At 44.4% G+C, this 23,881-nt stretch overlaps 1 protein-coding gene across 2 annotated transcripts; it reads right to left on the reverse strand.

Annotated features, from left to right (window-relative positions):
• Positions 1-677: 677 nt before the first annotated feature.
• LOC105076112 (diphosphoinositol polyphosphate phosphohydrolase 3-beta) lies at positions 678-5,509 on the reverse strand. 2 transcript variants are annotated; one of them, XM_010964130.3, is made up of 2 exons: positions 4,571-5,504; positions 678-836 (listed from the first exon to the last, which is right to left on the reverse strand). In XM_010964130.3, coding segments are annotated over exons 1-2 (495 nt in total). In that variant the 5' UTR covers positions 5,065-5,504; the 3' UTR covers positions 678-835. The 2 variants fall into 2 exon arrangements, with proteins under 2 accessions (XP_010962432.2, XP_074215299.1); XM_074359198.1 differs by lacking the exon at positions 678-836 and having other exon boundaries at positions 4,570-5,509.
• Positions 5,510-23,881: the final 18,372 nt, after the last annotated feature.

The following is a 23,881-nucleotide window of genomic DNA, read 5'->3' on the forward strand; positions in this document are numbered from 1 at the left end:
TCCATTTTCACAATTGGTTGATAAGTCTATTAAGTCTCTTTTAATCTATAGGTTCATCCTCCATTTCTTTCATCATTTACCGAAGGTACTGGGTCTCTTGTCCTGTCGAGTTTCCTGCAGTCCGGATTCTGCTGATATCATCTCTTGTGATGTAGAGTAATGTTTCTCTGTTCCTTATATTTTCTATAGATTAGAAATTATGTCTAGAGGCACAGTCAGATTTAGGTTCAAAATTTTGGCAAATATATTTTATAGTGGTATAGTGTACTGCCATCAAGAGGCACACAATGTCTGGGATGACACAGACATATAAGTAATAATTTTTGTTTTCTAATATCTCACAGCTGCCTTTAAACTCCTGTGTGACACCTGATATACAAAAGCCACATATAAGCTAAACAGACAGCATTTACTGTGCTAATACCAGATTAGACAGTAAATGCTTTACCACTTAGTGTCATTACAAAATATTTTTGTAGACAAACCTTCAGTGATGTCTACCATATTTCAAGTGATGTCTTGTATGCTAGATATATAAAAGGACTAAGGAAATAATGTCCTTGCACTCAGTGTCATAGAACCTGGTGGTAAATACAGACATATAATCATAAAAGCACACAAAAAAAGGCCATAGGTGCCAAATTAGAAGTCTGTACAGATACAGTAGTAGTGCAACAACCTGGAGAATAGTCATTGTAATAAACAGGGTGGAAGTGTCCAAAAGCATAGGATGAGCTGTGTCCTTGGGAGTGTAAAAGAGCTCACCTGTCTTCACAATTCCATTCATCACTGGATTCACATACTTGATTCTTTCAAAGTAAATCTATGCCATTCACCTAAAAAAAAAAATCTCATTAATAGTTTTATTGGTTCATCAATCCTTCTAGTCAACAAATACTTATTGAGGGTCTAGTATGATTCATCAACCACTTTTTACTGGAAAAGCCTTTAGTGAATTATCCAGTGCAGTCCCACTATGAGGCTACATGAGAGCCTGAGGAATAACAGACTGTCCTAGGTAAAGTATCCAGCTAAGAAATCAAGAAAACATCAGTAGTAGGCATTTCTAATCTGTGGACGAATGACAAGTATCTCAAATTTTAGCCACTGTTCTACACTCTGAGGATATGGGCAGAATTCAGGCTGGGTCTTAGCCCTCAAAGAATTCATAGTCTAATAGGCCAACAGTCATTCAGAAAGATGATTACAATATTAGAATGATGCTGAAAATATTTTTGTGTGTGGTGCTTCCACAAAAAGAATCCTGAAAAAGAACTCTGGCCAGCTGTTACTATTGTAAGCTTTAAAGCAGCATTTTTATCTCCCTTTTCTCAGTCAACAACTATTGATGGAGAAATTACTCTTTCTCACAATTGGATTCCACTTAAAGGGAAGTGGGAAGAGCAGCTCCAGCTTCAGACCCCTTTAACCCATCTGTCCCAGAGGGCCCTCTAATGCTGTTACTTTAGAAGCTACCTATTCCTGCACGCACACACACACACACCCCTTATCTGCTGTTTCTAAATAAAAAATGTTGAAATGTTTACAGTTCTCTCAAATTAAACCATAAAACAGAATTCGAAATATTTATAGCCATCCCTTATCCCTTTGAGTTACTTTTTCCAAGAGTGATCTGATTAACAAAACATAGGTTTCTTAGAAAATATAATACATTGATATCCAGAGAAAATACATATCAAATATATCAATATTAACTTAACTCCAACATGTCTTCTTAAAACTTTAAGGTAAGAATAGGCACTTGTCCAGTTGGGGGAAACCCTAGTCTTTAAAAAACAAATTTCTACCTCATGTCTGAAAGTCTTAATTACCTTTGATCAATTACACTGTCTTCTTTTGCAGGGAGGGTATGAGTTGAAAGATTCATATGTACATTTTTAGTGCAATCATCATATAAATAATGTATGGGTGCTATGTAATGATTCTGTAGGAAAAAAATCCTAACCGTGGATCAAACTCTTGGAGGATGGAGGTTAATTAGACATCATTTGGTTTGTTATCTTTGTGTCAACTGCCTTAACTTGATTCTTTCGGATTTCTCTTTTTAAATGAAAGGCTTTTTAGGTTCTTTCATGTAATTTTTTCTTGACTGAACTCTAGAAGCATCAAAAGAACTGCCCATGTGAATTTGAAAGCTTAACATAAAGTGTGATAATTGTAAAATGTTCTTTTGCAATTTAGAAATGAAAGCCTTGGGTGTTTTACACATTGCATAAATTGAAGATATCTGGGCACTGAAGGTAATCCTAACAAGTGATAGAACTCAATACAAATGTTTCTGAGTAAAACATAGTAAATATTTGTAGGCTAATAAGAACTGATTAATATCAACACTGTACTTTTCACATTTCTCAAATAGATAGTTGAACAGTAAAAGCAAGAACGTACATTACTACCTCTAAGAACGCCATGTATATGTTAAACTTCCCAGGTATTTGTAGCAGATTTTAGAGGAGGCAGTTTTAAATATGAAATAGTCTTAAAACAATAATCAAATTTCTTTGCTGTTAGTGTATACTTTGAAAAATTTCAGGTTACTGTTAATATTATTAGTTGACTTGGATTGTTGGAACAGGAAAGGTCAAATTGTGGGATTTAGAAAATTTGTTTCAAAATAAGATATCTTTCTGTACAAAAAACATATTTTTGAAACACATATTTGATAATTCCACATAATTAAGAATATGAAATCATACAACTGGTTTTTAAAAGCTGTTCATTCTCTACTCATTCTTTGAGAACATTAATTTTTGTCAATTACAATACAGGCTTTACTTAGACATATTTATATATGGAAAGATCTTATTTTAAAAAACAGTGGCACCAAAGTTTAAAAAATAAGTTAGCAATAGCTAGTTCTACCAGTGGTTGTCTTCTTTTTAAAAGGTTAATTTGGAGAAGAATAAAGTGTTTAAATTACAGTTATTATCCACTTACATTATTGGTCTGACAATTTTTTTAAGATGTTATGTGTTATAAATAGAAAGCCATCCCCCACCCATATTCTCTTCACAAGGGGTTCCAAGTATCTAAACTTTCAAAATTTCTTAATAGACAGTACATAACAGTCACCCCCAAAATGTTAACTGACTGACAAAAATATTAATCAATTATGATTAAGAGATATGACACATGCTAGGTTGCCCTAAAATTAGAAATGATCTTTCTGCCTACCAATACTCACTTCATAAAGCAGGCTTTACATCTACCTACCTGCTATGGTTAGGGGAATAACGTAGTTCAGAAGAGAGCTATACATTTTCGATAGGATGCCTAATTTCAAGCAAGTATTGAAGCAGATGTCAGAGCTTTCAATTTGCCACCCCCAAAATTTTGTCCTGTGACACAAAATGTTTATCCTAAATCTTCACGAGAGATTGTTCAGGTGTCCTAACAGTTTGAGAAGTCTGTAACAGCTGAGTAAGTCTGTAACAGCTGAATATCAAGAAAGCTTAATCACTCAATTGGGATGTAATTACCATACAATATTCCCTTCCTTTGGCTACCGGTATTCAGAAAGTTTAAGCAGACTATCGCAAACCCAAATATTTCAAACAACTTTCTTTGAAAGACTAGTTTATACTGAGAGAACCATGGCTGTTCTAGGGCACTGAGAAAGGAGCAAAGGGAGCTGCAAGTTAAGCATGCTCAATCACACTCCATGAGTACAGTTTTCATAACATGTACATATCAGGCTGTGTGCCATTAACGATACCTTCCCGAGAGGCTGTTTACTCTATAAAATATTTTGCTAAACGACATTTGGGCTATAAGGGAAATGGCCGTTTCAAGTAAGTAAAAAATTACCAGTTGTAAAAATGTTCTGAAAATCAAATCATCTACATATGAATCAAGAAATTTCTAAAAAGGACAAATGAGATGACATTTCTGAAGATAAAATTATTGTTCACTGGGGAAAGAGTACACGATGTACAAGTTCTTAAATACTTTTTTGAAATTCAAAACTGGTCCTTCAAACTAATTCCCATCTTAGAAGGACTTGCTAACAAGGGCTAATGCTGTGAATGAGAAAACAACTTAAGACAAACAAAATTAACGAAAATGCCACACAACTAAGGTGATCAGATTCTACAGGCCTTCCCTACAATACGAACCCCAAGACTGGTACCAGAAATGCACCCGCGCCCCGCCACCCCCCCACAGATACGCGTGAAATGTAAAAACAAACCACAGCCCTTATACACGTGTACACACACACACACACACACACACACACACCACCCCCACCCAAGGGCTGACTGAGTGCCTTTAAAAAACAAAACAAACAAACCCATGTGGCTTTGGCTTTCGGAAATACGTTAGAGAGCTACCAAGAAGCGATTCTGAGAGCATCTGAAAAACGTGCAAGTTGTCTGAAAGCAGTGCCTGGCCACTGAGACAGTTTGCAAGCGTGATTCAGACGTCTGCCAAGGAAACAAAAGAAGCCTCCCTCCTCCCGGGGAGACCGCACACGGAAAGAGAGGTGCTCCGGGCACTCTTTCTCCTAAGGCAGGCGGAAAGCAGAAGTCTGTGCAGGAGCGGTACATACTAGGGATCGCTCTCTGGCAGGGACGGGGCCATGGAGTTTCCATTGGTTGGGGAACCGCCCAGCTTTAGTTTTTCCAGATATTCGGCATGCACGGGCTTGTGGCACTGGAGAACCTTGATCGCATCTTCGATTTTGAACCACTCTCGCTTCCTCCCAATGCTAACCGAATCTTCCCAATCCTCCAGAATCTCAGTGACAGTCAGTACATACACGTACGTTCTGTGCTTGCGATCTTGGTTCTGCTCGAAAATGCCCAGGAGCCGGCCTAACTTCCCCTTGACTCCCGCCTCTTCGTACACCTCTCGGACGGCCGCGCCGCCCGGCTCCTCCTCGGGCTCCATGCCCCCGCCCGGCACGATCCAGCGGTCCGGGTACCGACTGCTACTCACTAACAGCACCTCGTCCTCGCGCTCGCTCCGGAAGCACAGGCACGCCGCCCGCTTCTTGAAGCCCTCCGGGTCGTAGGTGCGCGTCTGGTTCGGCTTGCACTTCATCGTCCAGGCCGCGCGCCGCTGCTCGGTGCCTGCCGCCGCCGCCGCCCGGTGCCCGCCGCCGCCGCCGGCCGGCCGAGGTGCTCCGAGGTGTTCGGGAGAGAAAGGGCCGCGGCGAGGGGCGGGGAGAGAGGCGCCTCAGCCCGCGAGCCCCCGGAGCTGGGGGAAGATGAGGCGGGGGCGGGGACGGGGGCGGGGGCGCGCGAGGTACGTCAGTCGGTCCGGCCCCCGCGAGGCCCGAGGGTCCCGGGCGCAGACGCCTGAGTGGAAGAGGCGCCGCCCCCGCCGCCGCCCGGGAGCCCGGAGCCCGCCACTCAGCGCGCAGCCCACCCGAGTCCCCGGTGCGCGTCTGCCTCCCTCCTCTCCTCCCTCCTCAGCCGCCCGGACCGGGGTTGAGCGAGGTGAGGCGCACTCGCGTGCTCGTCCGCGTCCCCAGGCGCGTGCGCGTTCTGGTCGGAGGGCGGGGGGCGGGGGCGGGGGTCTCGCGGCTCCCGCCGCTCGCGGCGCCTCGGGCCCACTGCGCAAGCGCCCCGCCCCTCTCGGGCTGGGAACCTCCATCCCCCAGGGTGAAATCCGCCGCATCGTGACTGGGGCCGAGCTGCTGTCCACGTGCGCCTTGGAGCCAGACGCGGCTGTGGCGCGGCCGGTCGTTTCTCCTCACCCTCCCCACCGGGCTGCAGGAAACACACACGCAGTCGTTTCACACACGGTGAGGCCGGTCCTGTACGGATGCTCATCGTCATCTCCCACGGTGAAGAGTACCTGCTTATTTTAGGAAGGCCCCGGTTGGGTCAAGATGATCCTCCGTGTTCTTGGCGAAATAGTACCTCATGTTTGCTGAGTCACATCATGCGGGTTCATTTCTTCAACAGGTTCTTCACCTTGCCAGGCGTCTTGGCACAGCCCATATCTGAACCCTTTTCTTGAACCCCTGTTGACATCTTACCTAACCTCTGGTCCTCGGATTCCTCACCAGTAAACTCCACGCCTGCTTAGTTCAGACCTTTGCACTTGGGGTCCTATTCACCAACAGCTGGAGAAGCAGCGTAAGTAGTGTTTTATTAAATCCCAGGAATCTCCATCGTCCACACACTCCAGCCTCCTCTCTCTTTCTCACTGAGAAGTGCTGGTTGGGGTTTTGGAAAACATGCCTATGGCAATCCCTTCATATTTTACATTTTGATTTTTAGAAGCCTCCTGGCCTGGGACTCCAGCAAGGCCACATGGTGCTCTCTCACCTGTGTTTGGTTGTCCAGCCCTCTTGGGCAGAAGTGGCCCCCCACAGCCCCAGATGTGACAACCTAAAGCCTTCCCGTTCCTTTGAATTGTTCCTTACTGTTTCCCTGCACTCACAGTAGCCTTGTGGAGAAGACCTCTGATGTCCTCTACCCTTTGGCCTATTGCAACTTAGGCATGTTTCTGTCTCTCTTACCCACAGTCAGTCTGCTGGTACCAGGCATGGGGGATCATGACAACTCACTCTTCCAGTGAAATCATGCATTCATCAAGGGGAAATTGCATCGGAAAGGTACGTGGAAAGTGGTTATGAAACATACAGTCCAGTTTTCACATACGCGTTAGTTCAGCCTCCCAGGGTCTGCTCCACTCCATTTATACTCAAAATAGCTTATAAAAATGAGTCTGTTCCCAGTGACAGGACTACCCTCAATATCTAGAGCATAATATGACAAACATGTATGGGCATAATATAACAAAAATGTATGAAGACAACGATAAAATGGAGCTATAAAGGGAATGACTACAACCAATACCCATACTACTACCCACGACCATATGTAATGACATGTAGAAGATGGATGATCAAAGAGCATCTGGAGGAAGGCACACTCCGTGATCAGAAACAAACTAGGAAACTGGATTTTAGCAGGCTGTATTCCTCAATGTGTCCATAACTCACAAATGCACAAATGATATTCAACAACTAGAAACAAAATCTATTATAATCGGGATCTAGGCAAATATACCTATCATCACCCCTATTATGAAATATCCTTTTAGGTCTTCTTTGCAGTGTAATGAGGTTGTAAAGAGCAGAAAGCCTACTGTTTTGGTAAAGAAGACAAAATTGTCATGGTGTCCAGATGGTAGGAATGTATTCTTGATAAACGCCTTAGAAATGTTGTAAGAATAAATTTCTTTAAATGGTAAAAATTAATAAGTAGGTGAAATACCAAGAGCTTTCATATATGCCAGCAATAGTCCTGTAGAAAATGTAATGGAGAACTGATGACCTTCACAGTAGCAGCATCAACATCCACAAAATAAATAAAATACCAAGGGATCCGAAAAAATATGTTTAGGACATTGTAGCAGAAAGTGATAAAACTTATACTCAGCTTTAAAAGGTGATTAGAATACAGGAAGAGGAACTCTGGCAAAGCTGGGAGATTGCGCAGGTAGTCTGGAGGGAGGGATGGATCAACCCAGCTCCAGGGACACCATAAGTCTGCTTCACAATTACCAGGTACCATCTCCTCCTCTCACAGGAGGTGCCCTTTTGTAGTCTGTTGCATCACTTTCCCGTCAGATATGCACATGCCATATGTCTGTGCTGCGGGCATATTTATTGGAAGAGAAAGGAAAAGCAACATTATGATATGGAAGCAAGCAGAGACAAATTTGTCCTGGCAGTCATAGCACGTTTCCAGATAAAGACATCCAGAGTTTGCAGGTTTAGTGCAATGCCTAGGAGAATTTCAAGTTAGTTTTCTCCCCCAAATTTGATAAAATAATTTTAATTTCCACCTGTTGAAACACTAGGGCAAGGTGGTTTTCCCTTTTTCTGAAGAAGCGTAGGAATCTTTTTTTGAGAGACTTAACATTCCACTGTCCGGTTTATCTATAGTTCAGTGTTTCTCTCCTGAGGAACAAAGTTGTTTCATGAGCAGTAGTGACTTACAACAACAGCTGCAGTTTGTACACGACTCCCATGTTGTCCTTGGCCTTGGTGATGGAATGTGCTCTGTCCTTTGGGACACCAGCAAGTGCGAAGCAAGCAGAGAATTGAAAAGTGCTTGCACGGTGAGTGGGGTTTGCCCTCTCTTGCTGCTGTTGAAACAAGATGTCAGCAACGTGAAGAAGCCTGGGCTCCGTGGATGACGGGAGACCCACAGTCTGTGCATCACCTTCACCCCAGGTGACAGAGAACCAGCTGCCAGAAATGTGGGTGAGACCCTCCTAGACCATCCAGCCCCCAGCACAGCCCCTTAGCTGACAGGGCACTGACCGCAGATGCATAAGCAAGGCTTCTGAGAACAGCAGAAGGAACCGTCAGCTGATTTCAGCTGAAATCATTGACCTGCAGAACTGGGGGCAAAACAATTGCTTGTTGTTTGAAGTCACTCAGTTTTGGGTGGTTTGTTAGGCATCAGAAGCTAGCTGACACAGTGACTAACTGCCATCCATGAAAGTCCAACCAAAAACAGAAGTATTTTTCATAGTAGGAATTTAACCTCTTCTTGAAGATGTTGACATTGAACTTTCCAGGGAGTCAGAAGGAAAGGGATGAGGTCAAGACGTGCAATATTTGTCAAGTGCAGTCTAAGTGCCAGGCTCTGAGCTGAGCCGCGTGTCTTGTTTAGCTGATAGCCCATTAAATCTTACAGAGGCCTTTATGACTTCCATTTCACAGAAAAGAAGGCTTAGAGTAGGTTTTGTGTTTGAATGCAAGGCTTCGCATCTCTATAGCCTGGGCTCTCACAAGGTCACCAGGTCCTTCGTGAAAAGCATTATTTTTATCAAGAGCTATGGTTTCTTGTGGTACTTTTTGATGATGTTCAGAGTTGGCTTCTTAGATAAGATGTCCATTTGCTAAGAGTCCCTGAGTTCAAAGAAAGGCATTTTCCTTCTGGACGTCCTTCTCCTGCACAGGATAGCGAAAAGCACTCCTCAGTGCCCATCTCCCTCTCACTAGTGAGGCCCTTCACCTTGACATGTTACTTAACAACTGGCAGTTAAGTGCCTCTGCGAGCATGAAATGGAATTAGTGCTACAGAAAAGAACACATTCTATTTTGTCTTCACTCTAGGTGTTGATTTGATTTATCAATGCTCTGCTTTATTTTTTGCATTTAATATTTATTTGTCAGCAAAATTGAAAAATGAGTATCGAAATCTTCCTTCAACAGATTAAGAAACAGGCTGAGGTGGGTTTATGTAAGTCAGGCAGTAAGCGATGGAGCTGAGTCACGCCTTGTTCTGATTCCACAGGTGATCTTTCATTCACTGTGATGGATTTCCCGTGTGTTGAAGGTGCTGAGATGCACACACAGTACTTGTCATTCCTTGTGAGCAGTCTTGCTCGTCTCTCTCGTTCTCTCCTACCTGGGAGATCCAGGCACCCAGGAGAACACAGCTTCTGGGAAATGTTCTAAAGCTGAGGGGATCCGTTCTGAGAGCAACCAGTCTGGGCTACCTATTTCCAAATTTTTCAGAGTTAGGAAGGAAGAGGCAGATTGGAAGGTGACAGCGTGGTCGTGGGAGGTTGAGTGCCTTTCTTAGTGAGATGGGCATGGAACCTAGAGCTGCGTCTTTTGTGAATAACTTTGAAGTGGAATACAGTTCTAAGAGGGACGAGCTCTCCAGAAGAGCTGTCACCTCAGGTAGAGAATGTTACAGACCTTCTCAGAGCCTTATGGTGTTCAGAGCAGGACACGGCTTTCAGGACAGTGACCACACATACCTGAGAGGATTTCTGGATGTATTAAAGGGAAGCAGAGTTAGGGGGAGTGATGTTAGTAGAAGTTGATGACTGAAAAAAAAACGGTGTTTTATAACCCAAGCGCCCTAGACTTTAAATCTGGCACTCTCATTAGCTGTGCAGCCTTAAATAAGTGAATATCTTTGACCTTGAGAGTTCTCATCTGTAGCATGAGGATAATAAAAGTAATTTCCTCATTAAGTTCAACCCCCCCGAAAAGCCTTTGCTGACCACATGTACTCACCCCCTTTCCACTGGGGCAGTTACCCTCCTCTTTTTTTCCAGGCTCCCCAGACTTTAGTTCTGTCCTGGCTTTAGGGAAAGAGCCCTGGAGTGACCTGTCTGCATGTTTGTAAGACATTTCAAGGCTAAGGGCCAGCCTAATACATACCTGTTCCCCCCGAGTCAGCCCAGTGGCCTGAACTTGGTGTCCAGCAGGGATTCAAAAGACTTTGACTGAATGAGGGATTGTGATGAAAGCTCCGTGGAGCATAGAGGACAGTTATTAATGCAGCTAATAATTGTTTATTAGGAGTATAAGATGAAAGACGAGTGAACGGAGGCAACTCCACGTAGCTTTTCCGTCAGGGAGCCTTCCTCACGTACCTTCGAGGCTCTGTTTTTGCCTCAAGCCCCAAAGTGGCTTCTTAGTGGGGCTACGGCAGGTAGTTCAGTGGAAACTCCTCAAACACCAAGTGATTGGAACAAAAAATACCTCCACATTTTTTATTTGATTAATTGATGAATCACAGGGATGAATTTAGGATTTCTAATTTTGTAATTACGTGAGCAGCAGCCCAGTTGTGCACAGTCCCAGGTGTGAGCTCAAACATCAGTGGAGGCCAAGTCCAAGTGAGTGTTTCCACGCTCTCTAAGAGGCGGCCCTCCTTGATTTCTCCTACTTCTTTGGTCGCTCCCTCCCTCTGGTTCCCTGACTGCTGTGTCCCTCCTTCTCACTGACACCGTCCTCTGTAGAGACCTGTAATTCAGCACCTGGACCCTTCCTAGTGCTGCTCTGTTCTAGCATCAGGGTCAAATGCTGAACCCTCACAAAGGTCTACCAGGCCCTACAGGATCTGGTCCCGTTTCCTCTCTGACTTTCCCCGCACCGTCCCCTTCAGTCATTGCACTCCAGCTCAGTGGGAACTGCCCTTTCTGGGTTGTGTCAGCCAGGCTCCCCGGGGGCCTCTGCGCTGGTCCGTCCCTGTGCCTGGATGCTCTCACCCGACTGGGCTGGCCGACTTTCTCCCTTCGATCGTGGCCTTGCGTGGTTGTTGCCTTCGCAGAGTGGGCTGCCCACTGGGCTACCCCTGGGCTGTGTGTTGCTGAGTGCCCTCCTCTCCCCTATTCCTGAGCCCCTTTGCCTTGTCCTGCATTGTCCTTTGCTGCTGCCACTCTGGTCACCTCATGTTATTTACTTCTCTGTTACGTTTGTTGCTTTTCTCTGCCCCACTCCCCCAGAGCTCCTACTGGATTCTAAAGTCCTTGATCTTAGGGACCCTTGTCCCCTGCTCACTGGCCCATCTCCAGCAGCCCAGAACTTTGCCGAGCACACACTGCAGTCATCTAGACCGCATCTGTTGTTGTAATGAAGGTATGTGTCTCCCTTGGTACCTGGTGACCCTTGAGGGCAAGGGCTGTGTTTCGTTGGTTTTTGTCAGGCCGCGATCCAGGGTGCTCTCTGATGCAGCAGGAAAGGCACTACTGAGTATTTGTCGAATCAATTAATTTCTTTGTGAAGGTGACATTTTACAGAGAAAACGTTCTGTTTCCAAACTGCCGGTGTTCCACTAGGTGTTGTCAGCGTGAGCACCATATATGCACCAGCTGCCGTGCGAACTCTGCTCATCAGCCTGCCCAAGGGTCTGGCTCCTTTTCTGTGGATCCCGCTTAGGGTAGCACTGTTCTTACTGCACAGCTGACCGAGGGTGGCATCTTCACATCTCAGGCCTTTATCACCTAAGTAGTTTTTGCTTTCTCTGTGCGGAACTTGTACTAACTTACGTAATGTATTTCCCTCAAATAAAATTGTATGTTTTTGAGGAGGAGGTAATTAGGTTTATCTATTTTTATTTATTTATGTATTTTTAATGGAGGTACTAAGGATTGAACCCAGGACCTCATGCATGCTATGCTTGTACTCTACCACTGAGCTATACCTTGGTCCCTAAAATTGAGACTAAAGCATAATTATAGAAGTTTAGGGTTAGGGTTAGGGTTAGGGATTATACAGTTCAACACAGTGAATGTATAAGACTGTAATGAAATAGTTGAAAGGAACGTGGGGCTGATGTGAAGTCTTAGTACCCACGGTGCCGGGCACCAGGCTAGGCTCTTCATTGATCTTCTTTAACTGAATCCTAATCAAAACCCTTCAAAGGCAGTAGTGTCATTCTCATTTAATAGGGGAGACTATTGAGGTCACAGACATTCTGTAAGTCGCCCACGATCCGAAGGTAGATAGCCAAATGAGAGGAAACTCAGGATTCACTGATGACAACACCCCAGAGAGACCCCGGCATAGGCAGACCCCCACTGAATTTGCTCCCAAGTCCGGTCTGGTCCCCTTCCCTTTTGTCCAGGAGACTGCTCGCCAGAGCTTTCACCCCACCCCGTCTCCTGACACTTGTGGCAGCTCTTCATCCCTGAGATCTCTCCTGGTGTCCTTTGGCCACACGTTGGTATGTTCAACACTGATTCCTGCTCTGTTGGATGAGAGATGACTGTTCGGGTCCCTGTGAAGGAATAACTTAATTGTTAATTACCCGCCTTCAGGACGTTTGATGGTTGTGGCTCCTGAGGGAGGCTCCGCTGGTGCAGAACCTGTCTCCTTGTGTGAGAATCCCGTTCTTGGCAGGTGCCCTTTCCTTCCCCAAAGGTCTCAGAGTGGCCGAGGAGGGAAGAGCGTTGACTGCTCAGTCTGCTGTGCACCCTCAGGCCCAGGCACCATGAGACCAGTTCCCTCAGAGGCAAAACAGGGTTCTCAGGGTTACCAAGCTACTCTGTAGATTTCACAGGCTCCTTCAGTAAAGAAAACAAGGTGCGTACAAGTGATGTTTGGAATGAAAATTGGGATCAGGAGAATGGCCACATTCCCTTTTTCCCAGTAAAAGCTTCAAGTACCCCCGGTAAGATCCACCTGTTATGGGAAGATGGACTGTTAGTGATCCCCGTGGGAGGGTGGGTGGCTCTGAGCATGGGTCTGGAACCTGAGATCAGTAGGAAATCTGTTTCTCCTCTACGTTCGTTCCTTCTTCTCCTGATGTATTTCTTTCAAGGTGTGTGTGAAATTCAGTGGTTTTGTTAGGAGCTTTGCCAAAATGTAAGATTCTATCTTTTAAGAGAGGGCACTAGCCAGACTCTTAGGTTCTAAACTTTAACTTTGATCAAACAGCTTTTACTACCTGCCTACATCTCAAAGGAAGTGTCCGTGATTTACTGCTTTGGATGAACTTTCTGATGTGTGTATTTCCCCAAATTCTTATAAAGGAATCATATTTGTTGTTGTTGTTGTTGTTTCTAACTAAAATATCAGAAGATATTCTAAACTCTTCAAGGGCCTGTCATGTGTCAGGTACTTAATGTACCTCACTGATGATTTTCCCAAAATCCCTGTGGCATAAGTACCATTGTTCCAGGTTCACAAATGAGGAAATTAAGCCCAAGAGAGTAGATAACTTGCCCCTCGTGACACAGGGAGACAGTGGCAGAGCTGGGACTTAGAAGAACTGCTGTCACAATCCATTGCCTATACATCCCCACAGTAAAAAAGAGTATTTGACAAAAATTCCTGTCTTTTTGAGAGTCGCCAATGTAAATTTAAAAATTGCATATGATTGCTGTGTCATCACCGTATATTTAAAGTTTACTCATGACAAAGAATACTTTTCCCTTTATTTAAAATATTAAGGTTATAACTGTATAGTTGGAGGTGGCCAGTCTGGAAACCCATTGACATGACCAAGTTCTGGGAATTCTTGCTTTCAACCATGCTGTGTGGTAAAACCTCTGCTGTGTGCTGTGTGAGGCACCTGGACAAATGAACCAGATCTCATCCTCCACCGCCTCCTGGGTTCTCGAACAGTTTGCGTGGCACCTGGTACTCAGAAACCACACTTGTGCTCCCCATGTAGAAGGCATCTGCTGTACTGCCCCAGATTGCAAGGGGGCATTGCTGCTGTCAGTGTTTCAGTAGGAAACACATGAATTCAGCAAACCTTCAGCCATGCCTACCAGGCATGTTTCCTGTAGTACACTTCTCACAGGATAAGGAAAGAACAAAGACTGCATGTTCCCCGCCCCTCAGGACCTCACAGGAACACAAACAAAGCAAGGAATGTCATTTGTGAATTATAAGTATCCACTGAGTACATTTCCAGTGTGAAGGAGGAGAAGAGGAGGAGGGAGGCAGATTCAGACGAGATAGCAGGGAGGCAGCAGAATCAGGAGTCAAGAACAGGGCAACTGGGTCCTCGTGACTCTGAACATGAATGCTTTACCTGAAAATTCCAGTGTCTGGGGGCTCACGGATGGGATTCCTTAATCTGGAACATTTATGATTTTCAACAAACCCAATAATCAGATTACCAGTCTTATACTCATGAATCAATTTCTACAGTTACATTTCTTAAATTTTTTTAAAGCCTAGGCCACTTCAAAAGCCTCCCCGCTTGAGGACATTTCAGAAACTGGGATTGGTAGAGAGACCAACACTGATGGTCGAGCCAGGAAGTCAGCAGTGCACTCACTGAACGCAAAGCTACTGAGTATAGGGATCCAGGATGAAAGTCAGAAAATGCATTATGTTCCATGCACTGTGGGAGGCTCTGACCTTAGAGGGATCAGTCCAGTTGATCCAGCTGTCTTAGTACAGAAAATTATGCAGGCAGATCTTAAACCCAGTGGTCTGGAAAGATTTGTCAAAGTTGTTTTATCAAGGAGATGTTTTTATATGCACGCATGCACACGCGTGCGCGCGCTCGCACACACACACACACACACAGACTCACACACTGTTAATAAATTAGAATTCTGAAACATAGCAAGGATCACAGAGTGTTGGAGCCAGTCTGTCTGACTCTAAAGCCTCCAAGAATGTCTGTGCCATCAAAGCCTTTTTCATCATAATTTATTTCAACGTAATTCAGAGCCACTACCTGCAGCTCCCCTGACTATGCTTGTCTATTGTTGACCCACAGAGAACTGGGAACTGAATGTTCCGCCTCAGCTAAAGGGCAGGGCCTGACTGGGCAGCTCCGGCGTCCAAGCCCTTCACAGATGTGGTCCCCATCTTCCCAGGACGTGTCCTCATGTTGCTGTCACACTTCGACCTGCCTGTTCTTGCCTCTGTCTTGCAGTTCATCTTCGCGGCACTAGAGCTGGGATTCTCTGCACTGTGACTTTGGCCATGCTTATTTTAATTTGCACCTCAGAGGTACAAGTGCAAGTGTATGGCTGGGCCACAAATTACTCCTCACCCTCTCCAGTAGGTTGGATAATACAGAGATTACCTTAAGCACCACAGAGTCAACACACTAATAACTTAAATACCTGTGTGTCAGTTTTTTATTGCTGGATAACAAATTGCCACAAATTTGGCAGCTTAAACCAACACGTTTCTTATTTCCAGTCCCCATAGGTAAGATGTGTTACGTGGATCAAGTGAGTTCCCTCCTTGGGGGTCTCGCAAGGATGAAACCAAGGTGTTAGCTGGGCTGGGGTCTTACCTGGAGGCTCTGGGGAGGAAGCAGCTTCCAAGCTCATCCAGGCGGTGGGCTGACGTCAGCTCCTGTGGCGGCAGGACTGAACCCACATTCTTGCAAGGACGTCCTCGGGGGCTGCTCTCAGATTCTCGAGTCTGCCCCTATTGCCATCAACTGGTTCCCGCCATCTTCAGTCAAGCAGTGGTGAGTCCAGTCTTCTCGTGCTTTGCATCTCTCTGCTACCCCTTCTGCTTCTTATGAGAGAAAACTCTGCTTTTAGCCTCTGGTTAGATTAGGCTCTTTGGGACCACACGGGAACATCTCCCTGTTTGAAGGTCAGCGGTTTCGTCACCACTATTGCAACTGCAAAATCCCTTTGGCCATGGAGCGAAACACAGCCTCCTCTTAGTCACAGCACCTGGGGCGATGGTGGGATATCTTGGGACACCATTTTTAGCATTCTGCCTACCGCACCCTTTAATACCTTCAGATAGTTGTTTATTGAAACCCTGTCCTGTGACCCTGACTGTCAACCTGTAATTCCTGTGATGAGACCACTCACTCTTTACTGAGTTATATCATGTCATCATGCAGGTTTACTTGCACCAGTGGCTCATGTATTCCCAAGTGTGCTAGTCAGGGTCCTCCAGAGGAACAGAACGAAGAGGCTATCTATAGAGAGAGAGAGGAAGAGTTTTTTTTTAGGAATTAGCTCACATGTGTCTGGAGACTGACAAGACCTAAAATCTACAGTCGGCAAGGTGGAGACCCCACAGAGCTGATGGTGTAGGTCCTGTCTGAGTCCAAAGGCCTGAGAATCAGGGGAGCCGAGGGAGTATGTCTCAGGCCAAAAGCTGCTGGGATCCAGTCTCAAGAAGATGCTCTTTTTCTGTTGAAGTTTGCAGGCAGGAACAGAGAACTGCCCCACCTCGTGCAGTCAGGCTTGATTCCCTCCTGCTTGAGGAAAGGTCAGCTTTTTTGCTCTTTTCAGGCTCTCAACTGATGGGCAGTGGGACAGCCGCGTTAGGGAGGGCAGCCTCCTTTACTCAGTCTACCTATTCCAGTGTTGATCTCATCCAAAACTCCCTCTCGGAGACACTCTGAATAATGTTTGACCTAACCGCTGGCACTGTGTGTGGCCCAGTCAAGTGGATACATAAAATTAAACATCACCCTGCGCATTTTAACATAGTCTATAAATTAACATTTATTTTAAAATTTCTCTTGTATCTTAATTAACTACTCCATTTCCCAGTTTCCTTGTATAGCAAGGGGTGCTGTGCATAATTTCCCTCTGTTGCACTTAAGCAATTACATTTAAGTTTATATGTGTGAAAGGGAAAATCTTAAACACAGATCAGTGAGTAGTTTCCATTCTTTATGGTAAAGGAGAATTTTGTATCAGGTAGCATGCAAATTTAATATACCTAACACTTGTGAAATATTTATCATATGTAGCCAGTCCTTTTGTAAGCTCTTTAAATGCTTTGCCTCTGTTGATCGGCACAGCACCGAGATCAGTGCTGTCATCAGCCCCCTTTCCATATGAAGTAACGGGAGCACAGGAGTTAAGTCACTTGTCCAAGATGACAGCTGGTAGGTGGCAGTCCCAGGATTGGAACCTATGACTTCAGAACCAACATCCCTAACTAATTGCTGGGGCCGTGTAATTCATCATGCAAACCCAAATGAGAACACTGTTAAAAATTATATCTCCATAGGCATAAAAGAGAAAAGTCTTAGACATGGGAAGACATTGCTCAGTCTGTTAGGGAAAATTGATGTGGTTGTAAGTAGCACAAAATTCTCACGTAGATTGGCTAAATCAAAAAGGAAGTTCACGATCCCACAGCATGTGTAGCATCAGCATCACTTTTCCTCCCTCTGCTGGAATATTTCTGTCAGCAGACAAAGCAGTGTTATTTTTCTTTCATCATAAAAACAAATCCAAACAAGAAAAAGACAGAATACCTTCTTTTTAGCTCAGTGGCTGTTAGCACTCATAGGGCCATTTATCCTCTCCTGGAAGGAAACCTCCTACAGAGAGCTGTCTACCCCCACTGTCTCCAGTTCCTCTCGGCCCATCTGTCTCAGTCCCTCTCTGATCAGGCGTGTATGTCTTCATCTAAACTGAAACTGTGTGCTCAAGGTAACAATGACATCAGTGTTCCCAAATCCAATGGTTGTCACCTGGTCCTCTCCTAACTGACCTATCCATGTTTTTGGACAGAGCTAATCACTCCCTCCACCTGGAACTACTTTCTCCCCTGGTATATTACTCAGCATTCCCTAGAGACGTGGAAAATGTACGAGATCTAGACGGGAAGGGATTTATTTAAGGGAATTGGCGCAGGCAACTGTGGAGGCTGAGAAGTCCCCTGACCTGGTGTCTGCAAGCTGCAGTCCCGGAAAAGCTGGTGGTGTAGTTCAGATGGCCTCGAAAGGCCCAGGAAGCAATGGAGCCAATGATGTAGACTCCAGTCGGGGTCTGCAGCCCTGAGAATCAGTAGCTTCGAGGACAGGAGAAGAGCAGTGCCCCAGGTCATTCAGTTGGGCAGGAAGGGCCGAGTTCTTCCTTCCTCACATTTCTGTTCTATGCAGGCCCTCAGCAGATTGGATGACGCCTGCCCGGCGGGAGGGTGAATTCCTATACTGCCGCCCCAGATTCCAATGTTAATTTCCCCCGGAAACAGCCTCACAGGCACCCCAGAAATGATGTTCAGCCAATTGTTTGGACACCCTGTGATCCAGTCAAGTTGCCACATACACACCTGGGCTCCAGGACATTACTTTCCTGGTTGTTCTCTGACCTCACTCGCTGTAACTCCTCAGTCTGCTTGGCTGTTTCTCCTCTTTTCCTCGTGACCTCTTGACAGGGACAAGCCTCAGAACTGAATCCTTGTCCCCTTCTCTTCCCTGCCTACACTCATTCCCTCGGTCACCCATCCAGCACTGTGGCATTACGTGCCATCTGTACCCTCTTCTCTCCCCAGTGTCGATTTCCACCTTAAACTCCAGACTCTATTGCCACTGTCCACTTGGCAGGTCCACATTGATGTTTAATAGACATTAGATTTTGACCATGTAAGATATGAGCTTGTTTCCTCTCACTCCCTTTATCTACTTGTGTTCTTGCTCATCTCAGGTGACATTAACATTATCCTTCTAGAGACTCACTTATCAATAGCGGCTCAAAAATATTGAGGTCAGTCTTGCCGTTAAGTCCTTCGAGAAATCCTGTTGCTTCCGTGTTCTAAGGAAGTTGTGAAAAAGAACAGTTCTGCCTCCTCCACTGATCTACTTGATTTTAAACTAGAGCAAGTTCTTCCCTGGATCATTGCAATACCATGTAATATTTAAGTGGACTACAGTTTGAACATGAATTGATTTTGTGCCATTTCACTAAAATCCAGCTACACTCCCACTGGGTCCCTCCGCATCTACCTTAACTTTGACAGTCACGCTTACGTGTACGCTCCTGCACTGGCTGTTCTCTGTGCTTTCATAGGTTTTACTGCAGGTATTTAATGACTCATCCCATCAACACCTTCAAGTCTTTACTCAGGTATCACTTTCTGAGCAAGAACTCCCCTGACCACGTAAACACGCTAATTCTTCAGCATTCTAAATCTTTCCTAACTTGCTCTAATTTGTTTTCCATTGCATTATAACATTCTTACATGCAATATAATTTACTAATTTTCTTTATTGTTTGTAGAATTACCCAAAATTTGAGTTCTCTGACGGCATTGTTAGTTGTCTGTTTTGTTTGCTACAGTATCTTCAGGGCCAACAGTAGTGCCTGCAGGTAGCTGTTAGTTGGAAATATTTGGTCCATTCTCCAAGTAGACCGGTGGTCCAAAGTAGGGTGGGTGCTAGGCATGGAGAACTCTCGGTCAGGGGTGTCATCTAGGGCCCAGATTCTTACCCTTTCCTTTCTCTGCCACCTCAGTGTCCTCATCGTACTGGTCCTTAGATGTTTGTAACAGCTCCATGGCTTATATCTAGGGAAGGTAATATTTAGGCAGAAAGGGAAAATATCCTCCAGTGTCCCTTTCCATGAGAAAGAAAACTGTGACACATTACTTTTCAGAACACATCCCCCCAGGTCAACCCCAGCATGTGGCACTGAATTTGCTCATATGACCAACGCAAAGTCAGTGTTTGTCAAGGACATTGGGTTTGTCATGCCTGGCTTAGATGAATGTGACATGAAATGGATGTGAGGAGTCAATCTCAAGGTCCCCTGAGACAAATCAGTACACTGGTGAGATCAGATGTAAGCGTGTGTGTGTGTGTGTGTGTGTGTGTGTGTGTGTACCTGATAGGGGCCTGAATTCGGGTACTCAGTTGTTACAGAGTGAAAAGGAACAGATTAGGGTAATTTAGAGGACAGAAAATCAGGGAAGGGTTGACATCCTGCATAGAATCTCTTTGTCTGTTAATGACACAAGGCTAATCATCTTCTAGTATGTCTGTCTGTGTCACACTAGGTAACACTTTGACAAAGGGACCAGATATACAGTGCCTTGGTAGAGATGGTTTTACGCATACCTGCTTACATGGGTATTAAAAGTATTTTATGTCATGGGTGACCAACCAGCCCCTAGTGACTGATAACATCTTCATGTAAGCCATTAATACCTTTATTCAAATCTCATGTTTCACGTTCCTGGGATCTTCTTTGTCTATTGTTGGTTTTAATTTTGTAATAATACGTACCTGCATATAAAAGTGCATAAAATACATATACAGAGATTAATAATGAACAATTATAGTGGAAAAAGCTATGTAGCCACTCTCTAAAACAATGAAATCAAATGTTACTAAAACCCCAGAGCGCATGGTGCCCCACTCCGTGACCACAGCTGTGTGTCCTTGAGAGGGAAATCTGCTATCCTTGATGGATGGTTAGTAGCTCTTCCTTGCTGCTAGTTATAGCTTCACGTACCGTCTATGGAAACTGCCCCAGACCGTCTAGTTTAGTTTTTTTTTTTTTCGACTTTATGGCATCACATCTCTGCTTTGAGCTTTTAGTATGCACTTAGAAACCACTTCATATAACTTGTTTCTAGAGGCTCTTGACATGTTGAAAGGTGATCCCTCTTTCCAGGTTAAAGGGACAAACCCTCTCCCCAGTAGGCTCTTGGGTACCTATTGTGTGCTTGAGAGTGAATTAGATGCCAGGGTAGACATCGACCTAAGCGGTGTTCTCTACATTCAGTGAGTCATAGTCCAGTTAGGAAGATGGTCCTTGATGACAGTGTACTCTGGTACACCTGGACCAGCTCAGGTTAGCAGCAAGCCATGGGTGGTGCTGTGAGATGTTCCATGTGACACCTCTTACAGATTCGTGATTTGGGGCAAGTCTCTCTACCTCTCTGAGCCTGTGTATTTACTTCTTAAAGAGAGATTTAAACCCATTCCCCATGGTCATCATGTAGGGCACTTCCTCGCCCCTCTACCAGAACACACTGTACTAGTCAGAAGGAAGGGTGAGAAATATTTCCATTCTATGTGGACAGTGTAGACAACATATAGAGAAGCCTAGTGACTTTAGTACCTACTAGAGGTTAGTGTGAGGATCTGGTTGGCCCCAGGAGCACACCAAGGCAGCTAAGTGGAGGGATAAGAGGCCAGACATGAAGATCAGAAATACTGGGATTAATAACAGTAATCATGATGAATGCTAACTTTTCTGTCCACTACATGCCCACACAGGCATGTAGTCTGATTCCTGGTGGGCACCTCAGTGATATGGTAAGCTCTGAGTACTTAAACCAGAAATAGCTAGGTTAATGATGTACTTTACTCTTTAGAAAATAAAAAATGTTAAAGAGGCTTAAGTTTTCTTGAATATTCTCTGCATCCATCATATTGCTCAAAACACGTTACGTGTACCATCTCATTTAATCTTACTGTGGCCCAAGGGTGTACGTAGGCTCAGTGATTATCCTTATTTACAGGGCAAAAACCTCGAAAATGAGTCACTTAGCATCTTCCTGTATTTCAAGAGAGCACGAGCTGCTGGGGAAGGTGCAGTTGGTAGACCTTTCCCGGGATGCAGCCTGTGGTTTGACCTCCTAAACAACAAGGACCAGGGCAGCTCCTAGGAGTTGGGGATTCCCAGGTTGACTGCTCTTTCTCCTTGCTTTGCTTTTCGCTGCATCACTGCATCCATGTGATGAGCCAAAAGCTTGGGGCCTGAGGGCAGAGCCTCCCCCTCAGCCCTCTCACCTCTCAGGCCCCTGCTAGGGCCTAGTCTGACCAGAGAGGACCACATGTTACTCTTTACCTTTATCGTGTGGCCCTTATCCTTCTGGGCTCCTGGAGCAGGGATGCAATCAGGCTGTTCCCTGCTCTGCCTGCTCATTCTTCTCCTTTCCTCTCAGCTCCTTAGTGCTTCTGTGCCAGGGCCTGGCCACTGGCAGCCCTAGCAGTGGCATTAGCTCATGGGAAATACAGCTTTTGAAATTTAAAAAGAAAAATGTTCTTTTCAGGGAAATGGGGATTCAAACATCTGAGAAAATGTATCAAAGTGTCTAATGCTGCAGACTAAAATCATGAATGTTATTAAATAGTAGGCACTTACGTTCCTTCCATGTCTTTCCATGTCTTGAGAGTTCCTTTCCTGTTACCCTGAATAATGTTTCATTGTCTGGATGTCCCACAGTTTATTCCTTCAGTCACCTACCAGAGCATATTTATTGCTTCCACGTTTTGACTGGGCATTAAGTTGTTATAAATATTTGCATGCAGGTTTTTGTGTGGATATGTTTTCAGTTCATTTGGGTAAATATCAAGGCTCATGACTGCTGGATCCTGTGGCAAGAATAAGTTTGGTTTTGTAAGAAAGTCCCAAACTGTTTTCCAAACCAGCTGCACCATTTTGCATTCCTTCCAGTGATGCGGGAGAGTTCCTCTTATTTGATATCCTTGCCAACATTTCATGTCAGTGTTTTGGAATTGGCTTTCCTAATAGGTGTGTAATAGTATCTCGTTGTTGTACATCTTTTCATAAGCTTCTTTGCCATGTGTACATCTTGTTTGGTAAGTAGATTCTACAGATTTTTTTTAAATTGGGCTTTTAAAAAAAGCTTTATTGAGGTATAACCGATATGCAAAAATGCACGTATTTAATGAATATATTTTGATGAGTTTGATCACATGCATGCACCTGTGATATCTTCGGCTGAATCTCGGTGTTATCTAAAAATTTCCTTGTGCTCTTTCGTGGAGTTTTTTGTGTCCTGGGGGTGTAAGATCACTTAACATGAGATGAATCCCCTTTATATATGTTAAAATACACAATATTTATTGTTAACTCTATGTACTATGCTGTACAACAGATCTCTTATTTTTGAGTTTTAAGGATTCTTTGTATATTTTGGATAACAAACAATTCCCTATCGCATGTGTCTTTTGCAAATATTTTCTCCCTGTCTATGGCTTTTCTTCTCAGTCTCCTCACATTGTCATTTGCAGAGCAGACGTCTTTTATTTTAATGAAGTCTAGCTTATCAGGTATTTCTTTCATGGACCATGCCTTTAGTGTTGCCAAATACCAGGTGGCACTGCTCAAATGTATTTGTTGAGGGGATTCTCCCATAATGGCTCACAGTTGCCTAGGAGTCTGTTTGGAACCTGAGCTCAAAGGTCACAGAAATGGTGTCTGCAAAACTAACATCCACGGTATCAAGTCCCTGTTGGAAGTGGGGGTTTTTCCTACCTGTAGTCTCTGTAAAATATTAATTTGTTATGGCAGTAAATGCTCAGTTATGCCCACAATATTTCTAGAAGTATTCTGTTCCCTGGGTATGCAAAGGCCAATGATACATGGTCTATCATAGTCATCGATTTCCCCATCTTGTATTGGAAGCAGACAGATGAATAAAAAAGAACAAAAAAGAAACTGTAGACTCTGAAATATAAATGTGTACAAACCACAGTGGGAATACTAAGGAGGGACACAGGGGAAGCGGACCAGAGAAATCACAGAGAAGGAGTATCCCCAAACAGGATAAAGGCAGGAGTGCTGTATCTTCCTTGTTAAGGTCAGAGTGTTCACCTTTTCATGACCGTAACTTTCATCCTTGAATTCACATTCTTGATGCTGTCAGTGTAAACCTGAATGAAATACATCTTTACTCTGTGAAATGGTGTAATAAAATTATCAGACACATATTTGTTCAACTGTTTCTCCAGCCAAAAAATAAAATCCACTTGAGAAGCTATGTTAAAATTAATCATTTTGTATTTGATAAGTTTTCAGAGAATTAGGAAATCAAGTCCAACTGTAAATTCAGATTAGAGGCTCAGAGAATAACAGAGTGTCCCAAATGTATTATGAAATCATGCATTAAGAAGTCAAAATGTGCTGGTCCTAAATATTTCTCTGA

Source organism: Camelus bactrianus, chromosome X (genome assembly GCF_048773025.1).
Source record: "Camelus bactrianus isolate YW-2024 breed Bactrian camel chromosome X, ASM4877302v1, whole genome shotgun sequence".
Classification (NCBI taxonomy): Eukaryota; Metazoa; Chordata; class Mammalia; order Artiodactyla; family Camelidae; genus Camelus; species Camelus bactrianus.